Genomic DNA, 20,016 nt, shown 5'->3' with positions numbered 1-20,016 from the left:
TTGAAGTGATAATTCTAACTATAACAGGGGAAGTGAAAGTATTTAACTCGGACAAAATAATCATAACCCAACATGGTGTAATTAAATAATTGGTGTTTTATTGTTGGTAGGTGTTGACGAGAATCGTTTCACACGGAATCGTCGCAACTTCTCATAGGCATTTAGTAGATTGCATTTTCGTTGCTGATGTGTTCAGTGGGTTTGTCTAAAATCTATCCCTTAAGTACTAGAACAGGCTTGATGTGCGCATTTTAACGGTTGCGTTTTTAACGACCGAGTATTATCTATCATGTCTTTATTTTTTGTTTGGCGGAGACTAAACATCTTGCCGCTTCTGCTGCGCTAGAACGGGTCCGCTTTTCTGTTCTCTGTAGGCACTTCCGGTGTGTAAGTAATAATTGATAGTTCGCGGATATACTACCTTGCAGCAAGTTGATTGTGTCTTACGTCTCATAAACGATCAATTGTTATTGTTGTCCTTTTTCTTGCGTTGTGGTGGCAATCAGGTTGACTACCCGTTTCTTATCATATATACGCAAGATACATATGCACATTGTACACTCCTTTCCGTTTCCTACGCATATCGAATACGTTTTCCTAGTAATACTTAGTGTCTGAGTGGGTAAAATTATCGAAACGCGTAGAGTTATGGAGCGATGAACAGCTTAATCAATACAAAGAAAAACATTGCCAGTACTTGCTGGACTTGCTTTTGCAACACGCTAGCCCGGGCTGATCGTAATGGGTCGTCTGATTGCAGTGAGAAAATCCGCGTAACCAGAATAGGGACGTAGGAACAACAAGATCGCCCTCGAAGCACTGGATGGCTGGTGAAATAGCCCGTGCTTCGTTATGGAAGCAATTTGTTCTTTTCGGGCGAAAGCACGGCTGGCTTCGTACCATTGGCCAGCAGCATTTGTTGACCATCGTGCTCGTCGTTCTGCTGACCGTTGGTGCCCGCTTTCGGCTTCTTAAGCGTTTTAGTGCGACCCGAAAAGTAGTCTTCGATCTCTTGCAGCGTCTTTCCCTTGGTTTCTGGCAGGCAGAGGTAGAAGAAGATTGTACCTAGGATGGAAGAAACAAGAAAACGTTAAGGCCACTGTACTTGAGATTTGAGATGATGCAACAAACAACTTACCAACGAAGGAAAAGCATCCGTACAGGATAAAGGTGCCGTGGCGTTCGAGCACGTGCGTCAGGAAAGGATACGTTTTGACTACGATGAAGACGAAGCTGTGCGCCATGCAGGTGGTGAATCCTCCGACCAGTCCGCGCACCTTCATCGGATACAGCTCGCCAATCATGACCCAGGGAACAACCAGGAAGCCAACCGTGCAGGTGGTAATGAAGATGAAGATGCACGCCACCGGGAACCACGTGGCGGTGGGTTCGATCGGCGGTACAGCCGTATCCCACTGGTGCTTGAAGTACAGATACACGCCCAGCCCCACCATTGTGAAACCACATCCAATGCCGGAAATGAATGTCAGTGGGCGTCGGCCACAACGACGCAACAGAATAGCGCCGACGATCGTGAAGATAAGCCGAACCACACCCAGCAAAATGGTGCAGGTGTTCTTGTCCATCGTGGTGCCCGAATCGCGGAAGATTTCGACCGCGTAGAACGTGATCGTGTTGACGCCGCTGAACTGATACATCATGAAGTAGATCGTCAGGATGGCGAACGGCTTCAGACAGGACGGATGCACCAGCGCCTGGACTGTTTCGCGCAGGCTGAGGCTCTTCTTGCCACTTGCGTTCGTTTTGGCAGCGAACGACTGCAGCTGTTCGACCTCTCGGTCGATGTTATAGCTGGAACCGCGCAGCCGCGCCAGACTTCGCCGGGCCTTTTCGGGCTTTTGCTTCGAGACGAGATAGTTGGGTGTTTCTGGCATTAGCAGCATCAAAATGAGGGCAGCCACGGGAACGATAATCGACACGCCGGACAGGAACTTCCAGGTCGTGAACGCACCGAGCGTGTACTGGATCAGCACACCCAAGCTAATGCCGGTCGAGGCCAGGGCACACAGCATGCCGCGCAGATGTGGCTGCGTTACCTCGGACGTGTAGACACGGGCCGGTGCACCGACCATACCGGATCCGAAGCCGGTCAGCACGCGGCCCGCATAGATCATACCCACGTTCGACGCACAAGCGATGACGATCCAGCCGATGATCGTAGGAATCTGCGTCGCTATCAGTGCCTTCTTACGTCCGAAGTTGTCCATCACGTACCCGCTCAACAGACAACCGATCGGGGTTCCAATCGCTGATAAGGAAGCTGCAGAAGAAACGAGAAATGGGGAATGAGTGTGTTGCTGTTGCTGCAGAGGGGCGAAACATTACGTCATGATGAATCAGATCACGAGAATACCGACTCGAGTGTAGGAAAGTCACGTGGAGCCATCGGTATGAGGAGGCTTTGGTATGAGGAGGCTTTTGCAAACTCGGCATCTACCATACACAAACAACGTGATCGATTGGTAGCTCTGTTAAATACGCTTTTCTTTCATTCAATTGCACAGCTGTTCCAATCACAATGTGAGTGACCAGAGATGATCCTTAACCGGATCTGGTTTGGCTGTTGTGAATCACGTGGTACTCGAAGAATCTGTGCAAGCTAAAGAAGGCTTGCACAATTTCCTCTGCATTGGCACAGAACGATTACCGCATGTGTTTGCTGCTGCGTTACGATATGCAACGTAACTGGCAAATACATCACAGCTGCACTGCTTTATCATGCAGATAAAAATATGCTCGTGATTGGTTGCAAAATGCGCCATCCGGCATCCAAGATGTGCGAATAAGTGCGCCAAAATGATTAACTCAACGCAGCACATTTTTCCTTTTCGTCCAGCTGTATCTGTTTGTGGGTGTGCGTGTCTGCTGTCTCCATCTCATAAAAAAACGGTACACCAACCACGTGTGATGTGCGTTATCGCAAATTTCATCGCACTGTCCCAACGCCGCACGCCAAAAGAACTATCTTTTGTGGACATATCCTCGCGCCTCACAACAACAAGCCGCTACCGTCCCCACAGCCACCACCGACAGCTGGGGTTGGGCCGCCACTCGGCTGGAGTTCACCAGTTTCTTATCAGTGTGTATGGTTATTCAAATAATGGTCCATATCCAACGCCCTCGAGAGTAGCGAACGGTTCAACAAAACGCTGCAAACAAATGCTGTCACAGCTATGTGCGTCTGTGTGGCTCATGCATAACACAGCGAGATTGATAGCCAGATTTGTGTTTTGCGTGTTTCGTTCTTTGCAGACGGAACGATTGAAACAATTGGTGGATGAGACCCACACAGTCGCCGTGAGGATTCGAAGGAATCCTTATAACAACTGTTGCTGACTGGATGTTTCTTTTTGCTTCTACTCTTCCAGGACTCACTTGAACCTCGACAAGCCGCCCGGCTGCTCCGGGGCTCGCCCAGTGACAAAACACGTCGTCTGATTTTTTTGTTTCGTTATACAAGGATAATGAACTGACGACTGGCTACGGACGTTTCGTGGGCGACGGTTGCGTGAAAGTGTGTCAAGAAGCTGGAAGGCTTCTCGCCCGTCATCGCACCGGTTGTCTTCGGATATGGAGGGCGTGTGCATTTGAACTTTGAAAAGGACCGATAAAGACTGCGTCTTGTGTGGCCTTTGAGCGACGACGTTTTGCAAAGCCACGACGCATCGTCACATCGTCACCTTCTGAAGCCACTTGACGGCCGCATGGCCGTACAGCTGCTCTTATCTAAGATCCTGTTTCTTGCACACACGCTCCCGTCCATCGCTAAACAGTGTGTGGTGCGTTGTTTCGCACCCTCCACCAAACGCCGCGAAGGTGTGATCTTTCTCGCGAAAGAGAGTAGTTCACGTCCCTTTCCCGAACAATTGAATGGCACCCCGAACCCCTTTCGTTCGGTTTGTGCATCGATTTTGTCACCCAATCTATACGCGTCATGCCCCCCAGCGATGCGTGAAGTGTTTTGTTGAACGTCGGCATGCAGCAGATGCGTGATAGTAATTAAGCGACAGATCCAGTCCGACCGGCATTGTCTCTTTTTTAACACGGGTGTGTGTGTGCGTGTGTGAATGTGATGAAGTGGCCACGGACTGTCTCTATCTTCGCGGCGATGATCACTATCGCGGTAGGTGGTAGACCGGAGATGTCGCGTCATTGCCATCGCCGTGCTCGAACCAGCTCGAACCGGGTGGACATGCGGGCGGTATCAAAAGGATGCGTCCTGCTCGCTGCTGACCATCATGCATCGCAAGGCAAAATCAATAGAACGATGACCAGCTCTCTCGGTCGGCTCTCGATGTTTCGATCCGCTGGCTTCATCACGCTGCTGCTGCTGCTGGCCGAGGTGTGGGATACTGTGACCGAGGGGACAAAGTTGAAACTGGGTCAGGGTGAAGCGCGAAACGCAGATAAATGGACCCCATCAATGGGAGACACACGCAAGAGAGTCTAACAATCGCGTTTAGCAATGTTGATTGTCTCAACAACAATTATTTTTCCCAATGTCTCCGTCCCCTCCCGGTCCTTATCAATCAGCTGTGAGATGGAGCGGCATTCGATAGCGCATCAAGCGGATCGATAGCAAACGTTACACTCATCCAGCCATCTAGCAAATAAAACGCCCCGCGTGTAGATAGCGCCTCGTGTTCCACACTCTGGAATGGCGACGAACCGTAGGGATAGTGGGACAATCTCTTCCGAGTATTTTTCCGGTTAAAGATTACCCATATTAGTAAGGCTTAGTGTGGGGGAAGAAGCGTCCAATGCCAACGGAAAATCCCTTTACGCTCGACCTGTGTGTTAGTTACCACTGTACAAGCGACACGTGTGTGTTCCGCCTGTGTTCCGCCACAAAGCAACGAGCCGAAGGGGAAAAACTGACCAAAACAAACCCGTCCCACAAACGCCCAAAGGGAAAGGAAAGGCCGGTCGGCTGGCGGTGTTCCGGGTGTACAATGATACAGTTCAATCAACAAACCACTTCGGCGACATCGGCAGCAACAACCACAACAACAACAACAACGGTCACAGCAACAAGGCAGCTTGGCGTGGTGCTGGTTCAGTTCTTCGTGCATCGCCGCATCGCTGCTAAAAATAATTTAATAAACGAAACGGCACCCCAACCATCATCTGGGCCGCGTTAGTTGTTGTCGCTGGGATCATTTCCCGCTCGCTGGTCACCGCATCTCATCGGTTGCCAATTGGAGGAACCGGTTAGCTCGTGGCAGTTTGCGCGAGCAGCCGGAAACGAGTTCGAGGCGGTTAGGAGGCATCATCCACACAATCTCTTCCCGCATCCATCACGTGTATATGTGGGTCAATTCGGGGGAGAGTGAAAAGTTTTGGACGCGCCTAATGATGAGTCGCGGTGCCTGCCCGGTGGCACGAGTTTACCCCCTGGGCCTGGGCCGCTTAGAAGTCGTTTCAGTTCAGTGGGAAAACAAACCGCCACTGTCGATGCTCCCATTCCTTCCCAGTGACACTCGTATTTATCCAATGCGCCGCGATGTTGAAGGAAAACACGCTTATTGACAAACAAAAGTGCATCTCTTTTCTTGCATATGCACCCCGTGCCTCGAACCACGCCACCCGCCCCAAACAACATGTACCGGGACGGGTGGCAAAGGTTAAAGATCTGTTGTGCCCGTGTGTCTCGTAGCAAACGCGATTGCACGAAGGTGGCGAACGATCAACGGCAAGTGCAATGCAGGCTTCCCTCTCTCCCCCGCTCCGGTGTTTTTACAAACTTCCTGCACCGGTCGTGTACCGGTTAGAACAGTGCATCGGCGCTCGCTGCAACGCTGCAGATCAGCTGATGTAAAACAGCAAACAGACGGACGGACCGGACACGTCACGCTTTTTACAGCTGTGAGCGCGCGGTTTCGCCTGCATACACAGACCGGCTAAATTTAGCCGCGGGGCGCTGGTGGGGCCGTACACGAAGGGACACGATGGTGATGATGGGGAGGTAAAGCCTCACGACCACACGCGTACACGAGCCGCGGACGGAGTGATTGACTTCCGTTGTCCTTGTATCCGGTAGAAGGGGGAAAGGGAGCTTCTCCCTTCTGCTTCACCCGGAGCGGGAGCATAACCTTCCTACTTCCTGACCCAACGGGACTTGTATGTGTGTGCGTTGTGTGTGGAATTACCAATGATAATACGTACCGACCCAGGATGATTGGCTTTCGTCGACCGGGATGAGCGAGTCGGCCGCCTGCAGCTGCGGAATGACGACGGCCGAGAAGCCAAAGATGAGTCCGGTGTTGATCGTGCCGATGTTGGCCACGAACGCCGCTATCACCTGGCGCATCGCTTTGCCCCGCTCGGCCGCCTTGTTCGGTTGGCTTTCCACCGTGGCCAGCGTGACCATTGCGCCCTTCTTTTCTCCGGTGGCCATAATCTGTGGCACCGTGTCTTTGTCCACCAGCACGACGGAATCTTTCCTGTGGAGCAAACGCGAAAATAAGAAACACACATACACACTTGTGAGTAACAATTATCTTCTCTTGTGCTGCACTATCAGCACCAATGATAAACACAATTCTGGACTCTTTATTACACAACGAACCCAACCGAGCATGGGTATTGTGCTGTAAAGCAGATCCAGCATGGGTTCAATTCGTCGAACTTACCCGGTCATTTTAAACAGGAAAGCAGTGTAATATCACGTCCTTCTCGTTACGTTGCCGATGCTTGTTCTGCTAGAGACACACACACAGTCCAACAGTTTGATGCAACTGCACCAGAGCTTAAAACTACTCACAGCAGCACCGCACAGTTCGGCTTGCGAAACAAAGTCTTCTTTTGCGCTTTGTCGCGCGTATTGGGGTTTGCTTGCGCGTGGAATGACGAGAGATGGTGCGCTCCCGTTTCTCTCGGAATGGCGGGGTTTAGTTTGTCAGCTTGTTTGGTATCACAGTCACGAGAAGGAGAATGTTGTAGGAAGAGATTTAACGTTACGATGGTGCTTTTACACTATTTACACACACCACTAGCAAGCACCACATACGCCTTCCGCTAGAATGGACTCTGTTTGTAATATTCGCCAATTATCGGTTGCATTCCACCGGAAGCGATCACTGGGTTCATCTTACTGTTCAGCACCGTTCTGGGCGTTCTTCTGGCTGAGCTGATGCAATCCAGCCTGGCTTAAGACGAAGACGAACGAAACACTAAACACTCATACACATATACACTCTCACGCACACACGCTAGCACGGTTCTGAAAGGAGGGAAAAATAAAGAAGAAAACACAACTAACCATTAGAAAGAGGAGAGATTGACAAACCAAACAGGGAAGTGCAAGTGCAGCTGACAAATAGATGATCCATCGTTCAACACCGCTGCAAGACCTTGACACCACGTGTCTTTGTATGTGTTAGCGCTCTCGCAGCCTTTGTGTTACCCATAATGTCCTGCTCAAAAAGGGGGGAGGGTATGGGGGGGGGACATGTAGTGTGTGTGGTACGATTTGTTTTCGCAGTGAAACAGATTGATCGGATTGCAAGTAACGTGTGTTTTGCAGTAGTAGAGTAGTAGATAAACACACACCCTCCCTTTCCCTGAACTGCCAACTGCGCATTTTTATCACCGAACCGAACTAAACTAAACTGAACTGAGCAGAGGACAAATAGTTCAGAAAGTGTGCAGAAAGTAATACCGGCGAGAGCGTACACCCAACTAGCCTAGCCTAGCCGCAGCTGGTGCTGCTACTGATAAAGAAAACAGCGTTTGACGACGACCACAATGAACTGGGCAGCACACCGTCACAGAGGGATGGTTCTGATGGGGTACTGCCGGTTTCGCAAAACCTAAAAACCCTTTACCGAAATGCTCTAAAGATTCCCGATTACACTCCAGATCAGTAGTTCTCTTCTCACTAACACCGGCACAAGTACGCACACACGCGAAATCGTTCTTTTATGACAGCAAAAGTCACATTTTTGTACAGGTAAGCCTTGTAAGCCTCAAATGCCAAACTAACTAACTTTCGCTGATTTTCTTCCTTCTTGCAGGAGAACACTTGCCTTCTTCGCTGCCGTTAATCTGACTGCGGCCGGTATCGTCGATCATCACACAACGCCGCTGCCCTGCTGTATTATAGTCCGTAGTGTTGTGTTGTTGGCGGAGCACAATTCTAAACGTACCGCTCCACGCTGCACTCGCGACCGATCTAAATTGTGGGTTCGGTTTAACGAGCTGCTTAAATGCTTTCGCTTCGTCCGTCCATCGTAGTCGTCGTCGTCCGTCTTGAGCACGGTTCGGCCACGAATGGGTGCCGCGTGCGCGTGTGAATCTTTCCGCGGCACACTGGGCGTAGATGCTGTAAATGTGCGCAAGCTTGGCGTAATGGTCGCTGTTGGGTGTAATTTGCAATGCGTTTGAGGTGGATTTTTTGCACAATTTAAAGATGATTTTACTTAGTTTTTAAATCAATATTTTTGCAAAATACTAGAAGATGTTAAACAGAATATTAGAGCATTATAATGAAGCCTCACAATATACATCTATCACTCATGATATGTTCCCATCGATACGATATTTCCTCACTTTTCTCTATAATTATTCAATTGTCCTTTCAGCTCACAATTTTCACCACGAGCTCATAGTGCACGCAATATCGGAAGTACTGTGCGTTAGTATGGCTGGTTCTACTGCTAACTGACTCATCTGGTTAGGTTAAGACGGTGTTGGTGTATCATCAATAGCAAAATAGCACCAATACACGATCGTCGATAGGGCCGACGATGGTTCGCGAAGGAAGACACCGGGTAGCGGGTACCTTTAACCGGCAGTTCGAGATGAAACTAGCCAATAAGTCTGCAATTGCTGATAAAACGTGAATACATTGCATTGAATGATTAGATTAGAGAATGTAGGCAGGGGGGGACGAACCATACACGATAGATGGGCTTGGTGTGGCCCATGTGGGGCACGTTTAGCAATGTTTTAGAGTTTAAAGTACCTGGTGCCTAATTAGCTTAGGTCAAGAAGAGCGGCTACAATTGCGCGACACTTGAAACAACATCAAAACTTCAAACACCAAGGGGGAGGGGGGGGGGCATCATTCGGCTACCGGTTAGTTCCGTTAGTGTGGCGACTCTTTGAAACGACATTTTAAGCACCCCATACACGTGACAGTGGGCGAAGCCCATTTCTCTAAAGGTACTTGACTGATAAGAACTGTTTATGTGATTAGAAGGAGGTGGAGAGGAGAAGGAAGGTATAATTCCGAGTTGGAAATATGGTGATAGTGTTGTGTTTGGTGGCCATTTCTGTCTATTTCGTTTCAGCTGATACATTAGGCAACATGAATCGGTGCTGCTAGTGCACCGGTCATCATCGTCATCTTGTGCACGTGGAAGAGATGCTTACACAAGATTAGGAAACTATCAATCTCGAAATGTACTAACGGGGGGAAAAAAAGAAGGAACTCGCCATCTCCCATTGCATAAGGTATGTCCCATTATCAGCTTATTTACTATTGATTGTTTAATTTCGAGCGCCCTGTGTGCGGCGAGTGTGTGTATGAGTAAAGCAGATGTTATTTATGGTGTTTTGGTCAACCGGTTTTTGCCGAAGCTGGTAATACGCGAAACTGGTACGGCTTAGTTGATAGAATCCTGAAGGGGGAAAGAAAAACAAAAAGCGAAAACAACTGGAACATGTGGTTTGGGTTGATTTTTTCACTTCGATTTGAAACGATTACATTCCCTGCCTATCACACAATTGCATCGTATATTCGCCCTTAATGAGCAAACGACGGGCAGGAAGGGCGGGCAGCAGTATGCATTATGGTCGCGGTGTGCGGATTGTTAACTTTTTGCGCATTTAATAAGCTCTGGGCAACACTCGCATCGGGCAGAGAAAACGAAAGTTCTTCCAGGCGGGTTTTACTGTAGGGCTGCTATTTTGTTACACCGTTTTGTTTTGTTCCCTTTTCGTGAAGTGTGCAGGCATTCAACAAGAAGAAACTTTGTGGTTAGAGATGAAATGCAGTAAACCGGTTTCTATGCTGAGGCAAGTTCTGTGCTTCCTCGGCGGGTGAAGAGTGGACCACGTTACGTAACATCAAAACGTCCTGCAGGAACGATCTTTGACCGAGAAACGACGTCAGCGATGGAAAGCAACTGCTGCTGCTGCCCAGCTACGCAATTTCTGGTGAGCATAAAAATGATCAGAGCAAATATTTTGCACTTTCCGATACGATCGCACCTTACGCGATCTTATTATCGCCACAAAAACATACACACACACACACAGCCACATGGTCTGTGAGTCTGACGTCACAGTGATATCGCGCTCAACATGATGGCTAAAGGCGGTGGCAACAGCTCATCGGCAAAAGGGGACACAACGAATGCTCGAATGCTTGTTGTTCTCGGCAACATACCGCTCCGCGGTGGGGAAGTTTGCGAATATTCACAGGTCCATACGAATCGATCAAAACGATTGTCGTGTGGCGAGTGAAATGAAACGGCTGAAAATGGTGCCAAATGGCTGATCAAACATGGCCTAACGATCACACCACTGTTGCCAATGGTGGAAGCACATTGATACCATTTCGATAACTAGACGGTAAACACTACTCCGCAAGGGGGAAAAGGGCGTTTAGGAGGGAAGATGTTTGTGCAAGGAGAATGCTTCCTTCCGCAACGAAACGGTAGCAGCGCGAGGGAAAAGAAGAGCAAAACAAAAAGAGTCATCCAAAACGATCGTTTTGTTATTGGGCATATAAATGACTACGAATGTCGTTCATCAACCGCAAAACGGAGGAGGGGTCGCCTTGATTGGCGACCGGCGTTGGTGCATCCAAAATCTGGAGGCCACAACCGTACGATCGTTTAGCGTCGAGCGTGAACCAACACCACCCGCGAACGACGATCATCTTGCATCGCCAGCAGTCAACTTCACGCATCAACAAATGTGTTTTTAATACATTCGCGTGCCATGGTTGGAATTGAATCAGCCAATGCTTGAGTCAATTGCCACCATCGCGACCAGGACCCCGGGACCGTCGTCGTGTGGTTGGCACCCGCCTGTGGGGCGTTAAAATAATACAACGATAACGGCTGTATGGGGCAGAAGCGCGTCGTCGTTATGTTGTTTGTGAAGGAATTCCCTCCGACACACACGCGCTGTGTGTGCGGCTTTGAGAGGGAAAGTCTGAGTCATTAAAACATGGAGCCATCCAATTTGTGGTGTGCATAGGACGGGTTCTTCCTGATTGACAAACAACTCCAAGTAAAAGATTGATTTCTTCGAACGATCACCAAGTAGTAGATGATGGATTAGGAGGACAGAAATTAGAATTAATTTACCCCTTGCTGCCGGTGGCACGGGCCACTACGCCAGCACGCCAGACTCCGCAGTGAATGGTTAATTTATTTGTTTACAATTTAACACCCCGCGCAGACGGAATGGCAACGGAGCGCCTCTTGAGCGCACGCTTTTGCTTAGTGTACAACTACTGGAAGTGATTCTGGTCAGCTGAATGGCCCTACCACAAGCAATGGAAATAGATGAGCATAGGTACACCGGCAGCAACAGGCATATTCTTCCCACGCCGGCGTCGTCATATCGTGGTCGTGGCTCGTGCAAATGAGTCGATTTGTATTCAGATGAAGTCACCCGGCGCTAGTGGTCGTCAGATTGGAAGGTGAATGACATCAGGTGATCGACATCAATATATGTGATCGCAGTCCAAGCAGTCCTTCGCATCGCATCCGCACATCTAGGTGGCGTACTACATGTGCTACAATCACGTCTCCCTCGTGGCTTCAAAATATGCCACCGTTTCTCGCTTCGCTCACTCTTAACCGAAATGGGAAACGATTCACCTCAGCGAACGCGAACAATATTTGGTTTCGATAATTCCGACGATTACAGTGCTGTGTCAGTCTGGTCTAGGTACGGTCACATACGCGAAGCAGGGAGGGAGGGAGAGCTGTGCGTGCCAGATAGAACAAACAGCCACGGGCAAAGTGTGGCGAAGGTGTCGCGCTATTTATAGAGCGAAACAAACGAAGGCTCTATTTACGATGAAGTATTGACACTGTCACCGTCCTGCAACATGGTGTTTCGTTCGTACGTTCGCATTATCATTGCATAAAGGAGCACCGAGCGTAGAGGAAGATGGTGTTCCGTCTTTCTATTCGATCGGCAATGGCATGGCAGTAATAACGGCACTGTATATACTTGCAGTTTCTTTCTCCCGCGACAAGGAGGGTGGAAATCCTTCGCGCATTGCCTCCCCTTCGTTGCTGTCGTCCTGCTCGAAGGTCATCCGGTCGAGCCGGTGGGGAAGGTCCGTTAGCCGGGCATACATTTACATTCAAAAGCGGCTCAGGCGGTCAGCGATGTCTTATCCTTGTCTTCCCGATTTATGAGTGCGAATTTGTATGGCACAGTGTACAATATGCAACCACAGTGAGCAGCAACATGTTCCTGCAAACGATGGTGGTCCTCCTTGTGTGTTGTTGTGGGTCGTGCAATGCATTTCAATCAATGGCAGTTTCTCTCTCGTTAGCTCGATCTACTACCATTCGTCGCCGATGGTGGTTGGTCTCCTCCATTATCGATCGCCGGTCAGCTGTTGTGCACGTGCGCTTGTTGTACCAACGCACACATACACATGCACATGGATACATGGTCGGGAGCGAATTGAACTTTCCGGAAGCACGATGCAAAAACGTGATTCGCTGTGGGGTCAATTTCATAATATTGTGCATGTGTGTGTAAAGTGATCACAAGTTGAAGGGGGTAAGAAATGGAAGAAAGCAAATAACAGGTATGTGTGTGATCATGCTTTTCTTTAAATTTATTTTGTTTAATTTTCTTACACCTCAATTACAATTCCGGGAGCCACATTCCATCTAACAAATAGAATTTCTACTAAATTCATTTCAGCACAGCTTTTACTTTCATCCCCTTCATATGATTGCGTGCAAGGTTCAAGGAGGGTGCGTAAATTGCACTCAAGCAGCATGAAATGTTTCACAACTGAAAGATTTCACATTTGAAAAGGAAACATGTCGTACTAAAAACATCTCTCCCCGCACGTCGTCAAGCCAACGCGTGGTGTTGTAAAACGAATTTGGTGTATTGAAGCCATGCTTAGAAATTGATCCGTTTATCAAGCATGAAGAGCCGGAACTGATCTTTGTATGTATAATGTTTTCGCTGTTTTGTTTCGCTGAACGAACAATCACAACTAACCAGCTTCCAAAAGATGCGTACAACCCATACAGACGCCGTAGTCGTTCACCGTGTGAGCTCGAAAGTGATGTTGAAAGTGAATCTGATTAGTTTGGCCAACTGCCAACGAAAACCGGCGATGCGTGTACGTTTTATAGCCGTCGTCACCGCACAGCGTACGAGGGAAGAAGACAACGGAACTGCTTCTTGGGGGAAACCGGCATGGCGAACAACAACAAAAACTCCATGCGTTTATGCCTCCCTCCGGTGCGTCGTTTGCGGAATGTTGGCACAGCGCCAACAGCATGGAGCTTCCCGCTTAGCTGTTGTTGCTGTTGCTGCTATCCATACTCGACGGACTGCCGAAGAACCCTACCCCAAACCAGATGGTTTCGGCTTGTCTGTTGGGCGCTCAGACACAAGACGCCAACAAATCTCCCTAGGTGGGTAGGTAGTACACACGAAGAATTCAATTTTCTTACCCGAAAAGTTTTCACCCGAAAACCAGTTACTGATACAATCGTCGTGTGTTGTAGCCCTCCAAAAAAGTTAGTCACGTAGGGTGTTCTAATTTCTAATAGACTTTTACCACAAATGGGACGGTTTTATCGTGTGTCGTCCAATGCGACTGCGGCGGGAAGGGATGTAGGGACAGTGCTTGGTGAGAACGGCTGCCACGTTCATTACTTTTCTCACGACAGTTTATCGCACGGCAGCATAAACCCCGACAGTAGTAGTAGTAGCACTGGGGAGTGACGTGCGTTGGGTGGCACCAACAACAACAACCACAACGATGCCGCACCCTTGGGGAGGTGTAATTTTCCTCCCCAGCGCCAAAAAAAGAGATAAATGGCAGACCATTTCCGTGAGGAAAAACGGAACGAACGTCGAGACACAACGCAACTTGGCAAGACCAAAATTTGAGAGCTTTATTCGTTGAACCATTTTCGGACTGGTTAGATCGCGCTACGGTTTAGTTCCGGGTGTACTACACGGCTCCACGCGCCACGCGGACCAGAGAAGCTGATTAGTGCTTGCAGTGAGATTGAGCGATTTTTCTGGAGAAGTCGAATTATTCCTAAAAGCCGAAGCAAAAGGTAAGTAAAACCACATGATTGTTTGTCTGTATGTGTGCGTGTGCGATGAGTTTTCCCACTTATTTGCATAATGCTTATCGACATCATATCATTAGCGAGTGAGTCATGCAGCAACCGTTTGGAGTGATTAATGTGGACCATATGTTTGCTCTTCATATCGAAAATCCGCGTTCGTTTGTCGAATAAGTTTGTGTGTCGTGTGTGTGTCGTGTATGATCATTATAAAAAGGGAAATTATTCATCATCGACGGAGAGATAGAGATAATTCAAATCTTTCTTGTGAATTGAGTGCACAGCGTATGCAATCCTTTTCTCCTTGTGGCTCGATCCGATTTTTCACGCCCTTTCCCTCCGGGAAATTCTTTTCCACCAGGTCAGGGCCAAGGCTATTTTGTGCTGATGCAACGTTTTTCCGAATCGATCTTTTCGAAACAATTTAATGCCTTTGAAAGCTTCCCCCAATCGGTGCCGTTTCGTTCGTGGTGTAGAATGGATGGAAAGACATAAATTATGCATCCATTCCCTTCCCTTGGCATATGCCCTCCAGCTGAGACAACAGGACAGTGTCACGCATGGCGCATTTTTTCTCCCTATACCCCGCGTCCCAGAGCGTCTAGATCCTATCGGCCGGATATCGATTGGAGCGAACAGAATGCCGACACTGATGATGGGTTGCGATATTGTTTCTTGCGCACGTGCAGCAACGCTTTTCCGGTTGTCTCTGGACGACCACGGCACAGAGACGAACAGGGACAAGACGGCATTAGTACATTAGGTCAGGAGGGGTGGGATATAAATGCACTTACCTGAGGGCTTGGCCCCAACCGGTAAAAGGTGAAAAATGGGATTTTAAGTATCGAAAATGTCCACTCTCTTCCACCAACGATCCAACTATTGCTATGCAAAGGGTGATGTGTAATAAAGGTATTAGCGCTGTGTGTGTTTACCATCCCCCACCCCATACTCACACTCACACACAACGGGACACACTGGCGGCTGACAGTACATGCATGCATCAACGGAACTAGATTAGTCAGTCAGCAAGGCGCTCGCTCATACCTTCGCACACCGGCAAAGGCAATTTCGAAGATCGCTTACAGATACAGATTCATCGCATGCCACAGTATGGAGTGGAGCAAGGTCACTTCTTCCCCCCCTTTCCCATTAGCGATTAGAGTGGGGGGACAGGGCGGCAAGGCATTGGATACATTATGAGTAACGCGCCACCGGCGGCGACGGCAACACCACCACCACAAACGCTGCTGCGGCGGCTTGTTGCGCTGCTGCTGGTTGCAGTTTTGTACACTGGAACTGGTTTCTTCATTCAGCGTCAGTGCTCTGGTGAGATCGGATCAGCTCGAACGGAGTGACCGCTACAAGGGAAATAAAGTTTCTTAAACAGTGAAGATCTGTGCAGTGTAGAAAGGAGTAGAAGCAGAACAACCAACCATCTTCGAACGCGCAACAAACGAGCAATCGTTTATTTTACTTGCTGGCGGTTACCATTGTGTAAATATTGTGTTTTTTGTCCATTCTTTTAGCACAAATTTTAGCACAAGATCACACTACAATCACAAAGCGATTGCAAGAATATTGGAGTCTAATTCCATATTTTGTATCTGACTCACTGGCTCTCGTTGGCGTCCTGCTGCTGCTGCATTCACCGTGCGTGTTTTGTTCATCGTTCGCAACATCAGCTATGACCTTCACGGGCGTTACGTTTCACGGTGGAATGATTTGTGTGCGAGAAGGGAAGCGTGTAGAAGACAACAGCCCCGCGTGTACAGTTAGCGTCGGCACAAGAAAATGATCAAGAATCAAACGCATATCGAATCGAAAATCCGTCCTAGTTCGTCGCTCTGATGATCATCTCGATCAAAGAGTAAGCAAACGCACCACCGAAGAGAAGTCAACGAATGGTGGCAAATGGTGGAAGAATGCTCGGAAGAACTAGTCCCCAAGCAGATGGCACCTCATGGTCGTCATTATTTAATTGAACTGGCAAACCCGCCGATTAGCCCGTGCCGAGAGAAGCGGATTAATTAACGAGCTTTTCTGCGTTTGGTAACGGTTGGATGGGTTATAGCAAGTTTAAATCCACCACCCCATGTGCCATGCTCGTGTACGAGTGTAATGGAATATCGGAAATTCCATTAGCAAATCACACAGTGTCGTAGAATTGCTAATTTCCGTAGACAGGCTATTTGTGTGTTACTCATGGGTAGAATTACTCAACCGAGCCGTCCCGTCCCCCCTATGTATGTGCCTGTATTACCATTTGTAGCAAAATGACGCACTTTAGATGACACCATTTAGAGCGAACTTGTCAACTACTACCCGCCCCACGCTGTGTTGCACAAAAGCACCCCTATCATTATTTAATTCATCTTCGGAAATGGAGGTGTGTTTCTCAATGGAAAAAAGTGTAAACAAACGCCACGGTGGGGTGTTCCTTCGCACCCTCACACAAGCCAGGGATCTTAAGTAATAGGGGATAAGCGGCAGCTTTATTGATCGCTTTCACCCTCTCCCCCCAGTACTACGGCACAAGAAGCCGACTCTAACACAGCTCTCTGATTAAAAAGGAAGAAACATTCTGAAGGGTCTCTCTTGTTTGAGGGGAAAAATCAGTGCCCCCAAACACACAGACTGACCACCAGCACCAGGCTCTGACCTATTGCTCCACTGACCACGCGTAGCAGCAGTAGTGGCTCTCTGTTGACCGGTGGATTTAAACACGCCAGGCTTTCCTTCTCCCTAGAATTCACATTTCCATTTTCACTCTCCCGCCAACACACATGCTCGTGCTGCTATGCAGAGGAGGTCCTTTTATATGCCACATGCTCGCTCTCTCGCGCCACGGCGGCCCTATTTGCGGTGGCAGAAAGGACGAAATACCGACACTGCTGTAGTGTTATGCGAATAAGTCACCATCACCACCACCACCACCAGGATACACGGCGGCTGGTAAAGGCGGAGTAAACAGGCCAACACAGCGATTCCACCAGTCCAGTTTGTGCCTTCGCCGCAATCGCATTAGGGATTTGTTCGCTTCCGCTTGCGATTCCACGGTTTCACGGTGGTGTGGTGTAATTACGGGTACAGTTGGCAATTTTCGGACAGTGCAATGAAATCTGTGCATACGGTGCGGTGGAAAACTCATCGGCTGGCGACGGTTAACATTAACTAGAAGAAAAAAAAACAATAAGCGGTCAAACTTTTGTCCATAAATCCGTCCAGCGACGGAAGGAGCTCGGACAAAGTTCATCGAACTTGCGCAAGATCTACGCATCCTCGTTTGAAGTTGCGGTTGCGGAAAGCGGGAATCTCTCGAACTACTACTAAACTACCTCACCCTTTGACTCACGTTCCTTTTCCCGTAACAACGGTACCCATCCGTAATTCCCCAACGTTGACTAATATAAATTCGTCACCGTGGAGTTCACAACACTGTACCTTAAATTCCCATCGACCAGCACCACCATGCGGGCAATCCACCGGTTCAATCATCGTATTCCGCTCAAGGTAATTTTTCCCCATCGTCGATGGTCAGTCGCCCGGGCCCAGAAAGGCCCAGAAGAAGCTGAAGCGCCGCGCCTGCCAATCGATGAATACGACGAACGGCGCAGCGGTTAGCTTGCTCTCTAGCAGTTCGTAGTAGCCTGGGACATGGGGTAGAGTTTTCCCAATTCAAGGCTTTACTTTTCATCCTTGGATTCGTCTCACGACGCACGCAGTCCGGCGGGGTGTCCGGCGTCGTCACCCCAGCGGTCGTCGTGCCTGGAAGTCAATGGCGCGCCAACGTCGACTACATCGTCCTGGGGTGGGAAAACGAGGTCATCGTAATTAACTACACATCGCCCACGCTGCTCCTCGGTCGACCCACGGCGATGTTCGTCTACCATGGGCTACTAGGATACGCACGTATTCTTCCCGCTTTCGTCGTTGCTTTCTTGCAGCCGTCCATGTTCGATTCGACTCCGACGAGGTGTGCTAAGGACTAAGAACTGGCTGAATGTTTGCCCCGGTGGGGTCAGGGGTGAATGGCTGGATGTGAATATCGCTTGTCAGCACCCATTCAAAATTGTATTAATCATTCTCTACACAAAAGAATCTATCAATTTGTGGCGCTTTTACCTTGGAACGAGCTGGCTGGATGTGTAAACGCTTCAATATCCGGTACAAGATACTTTGTTCATGCGTGACGAAGTGTACACATACACAAACACACACCATGCATGCCACGCGGATGGTTGCTAAGCAATCGGGTTTTCCATGACATGCTCCATAATTTAGTAAATCACGAAATAGATTTATCGTTTTCGGGTCATTAACACGTGGTGCGTCTTTCGTGCTGGTAGTACATTAGTGGTTCTGACATACAATTCAAATGTAAAATTAACTCAAAAAGTGGCCGCAACTCTATTATATCTTACAGAATACTCATACTAAAATGGGTGTGTGTGTTGTCTCTATTGTTATATTTTACAGATGGCACATCGCCCCGTCAGTGCAATGTCTCGTCAAGAATCTGAAATGATCAACCGTAGCCGTCGTGCTCTGTCCTCGGGCGCGCTGACCGACTCGATCGAGAAGCTGCGACACATGTGCCTTGCCCGTGGTGCCTCGGGTATCCTGGGACTGGGACGCTGTTTCCGCCGCATGGACGACGACGGCAACAAGCAGCTGAATCTGGAAGAGTTTATCAAGGGTCTGCACGACACTGGGCTGGACATTTCGGCCGAGGAAGCGACAGAAATGTTTAACAAGTATGATGGCAAAAGAAGATGTTGGAGTGCTGTTTTCTAACACTCTGATTTATATGTTCACAGATTTGATACGGACGGTAGCGGTTCGATTAACATGACCGAGTTTTTGGTCGCGATTCGTCCAAACATGTCCGAGTCCAGAGTCAACATTGTGCAGCAAGCTTTTGCAAAGCTGGACAAGACCGGCGATGGAACGATAACGATCGAGGATTTAAAGTGAGGAATTACTTGTGTGGAAAGTATGTGCGTGCCTGTTTCTAACCAATTCCCGATCTGTTTCCATCTATCCATCAGGAATGTGTACTCTGTGAAGAACCATCCACTGTACATCAGTGGAGAGGAGACGGAGGATGTCATCTTGCGGAAGTATTTGGCAAACTTTGAGGAGAACGGCAATGTGGACGGCTCCGTGACCAAAGAGGAGTTCCTCAACTACTACGCCGGATTGAGCGCCTCGATCGATTCGGATGCGTACTTTGACCTGATGATGCGCCAGGCGTTCAAACTGTAGACACGCCTGTGCCGTTTACGTACAACTAATATTTAATCGTACTACTCCCCCATGGCCCATTTTTTATGTACCCAGCATACATCTTATGTATTAGATTGGTTCGATCAAACGACTACCGGAAGTGATTCCGAGTTTTTACACACACACATACACCACTCTTAACTACTACTGCCTTGAGAGATGAGCAGCAGGAGCAAGATGAACCAAAGTGAGGAAACAGGAAAACTCCTGCACGCCGGGAAGTCGTCGTGGCGAGCAGCTGATGATGAAACTGTGCTGCACCCGGAATAAGAAAGACACGCAAACGTTTTCCGATTGTTGTTGAAACACAAATCAATGCACAAGTGTTTACTTAACGATTAATAAACATACAGTTTTATGTTTCCGAGTGAAAAGGCGCCGTGCGCAACCCCTAGCAGCT

At 48.7% G+C, this 20,016-nt stretch overlaps 2 protein-coding genes across 5 annotated transcripts; one reads left to right on the top strand and one right to left on the bottom strand.

The window, feature by feature from the left end:
• Positions 1–76: 76 nt before the first annotated feature.
• LOC1269560 (facilitated trehalose transporter Tret1-2 homolog) lies at positions 77–8,289 on the bottom strand. Of its 2 annotated transcripts, none has more exons than XM_061645900.1 (5): positions 8,010–8,289; positions 6,654–7,243; positions 6,187–6,464; positions 1,139–2,281; positions 77–1,065 (listed from the first exon to the last, which is right to left on the bottom strand). In XM_061645900.1, exons 2-5 carry the CDS (start codon positions 6,659–6,661, stop codon positions 851–853), a joined length of 1,644 nt encoding a protein of 547 aa, XP_061501884.1. In that variant the 5' UTR covers positions 6,662–7,243; positions 8,010–8,289; the 3' UTR covers positions 77–850. The 2 variants fall into 2 exon arrangements, with proteins under 2 accessions (XP_061501884.1, XP_308203.5); XM_308203.5 differs by having other exon boundaries at positions 8,049–8,289.
• A 5,509-nt stretch (positions 8,290–13,798) lies between these two features.
• Positions 13,799–19,990, top strand: LOC1269561 (calcyphosin-like protein). 3 transcript variants are annotated; one of them, XM_061645897.1, is made up of 4 exons: positions 13,799–17,840; positions 18,807–19,084; positions 19,148–19,300; positions 19,379–19,990. In XM_061645897.1, exons 1-4 carry the CDS (start codon positions 17,799–17,801, stop codon positions 19,593–19,595), a joined length of 690 nt encoding a protein of 229 aa, XP_061501881.1. In that variant the 5' UTR covers positions 13,799–17,798; the 3' UTR covers positions 19,596–19,990. The 3 variants fall into 3 exon arrangements, with proteins under 3 accessions (XP_061501881.1, XP_061501883.1, XP_308204.4); XM_061645899.1 differs by having other exon boundaries at positions 14,034–14,315; XM_308204.5 differs by having other exon boundaries at positions 15,596–15,824.
• Positions 19,991–20,016: the final 26 nt, after the last annotated feature.

The sequence above is a fragment of the Anopheles gambiae genome, chromosome 2 (assembly GCF_943734735.2).
Source record: "Anopheles gambiae chromosome 2, idAnoGambNW_F1_1, whole genome shotgun sequence".
Classification (NCBI taxonomy): domain Eukaryota; kingdom Metazoa; phylum Arthropoda; class Insecta; order Diptera; family Culicidae; genus Anopheles; species Anopheles gambiae.
The sequence above is the reverse complement of the archived record's forward strand: the minus strand, read 5'-3'. Positions and strand labels throughout refer to the sequence as shown.

What these genes read in the sequence shown, in the direction of transcription:
- LOC1269561 (XM_061645897.1), top strand. Translation starts at nt 17,799, where the DNA reads ATGCGGGCAATCCACCGGTTCAATCATCGTATTCCGCTCAAG. An exon ending in GCGACAGAAATGTTTAACAA is followed by an intron (nt 19,085 to 19,147) that starts GTATGATGGCAA and finishes ATATGTTCACAG; the next exon opens with ATTTGATACGGACGGTAGCG. An exon ending in ATAACGATCGAGGATTTAAA is followed by an intron (nt 19,301 to 19,378) that starts GTGAGGAATTAC and finishes TCTATCCATCAG; the next exon opens with GAATGTGTACTCTGTGAAGA.
- LOC1269560 (XM_061645900.1), bottom strand. An exon ending in AAGCCAATCATCCTGGGTCG is followed by an intron (nt 2,282 to 6,186) that starts GTACGTATTATC and finishes TTTCTTCTGCAG; the next exon opens with CTTCCTTATCAGCGATTGGA. An exon ending in CGGATGCTTTTCCTTCGTTG is followed by an intron (nt 1,066 to 1,138) that starts GTAAGTTGTTTG and finishes CTTCCATCCTAG; the next exon opens with GTACAATCTTCTTCTACCTC.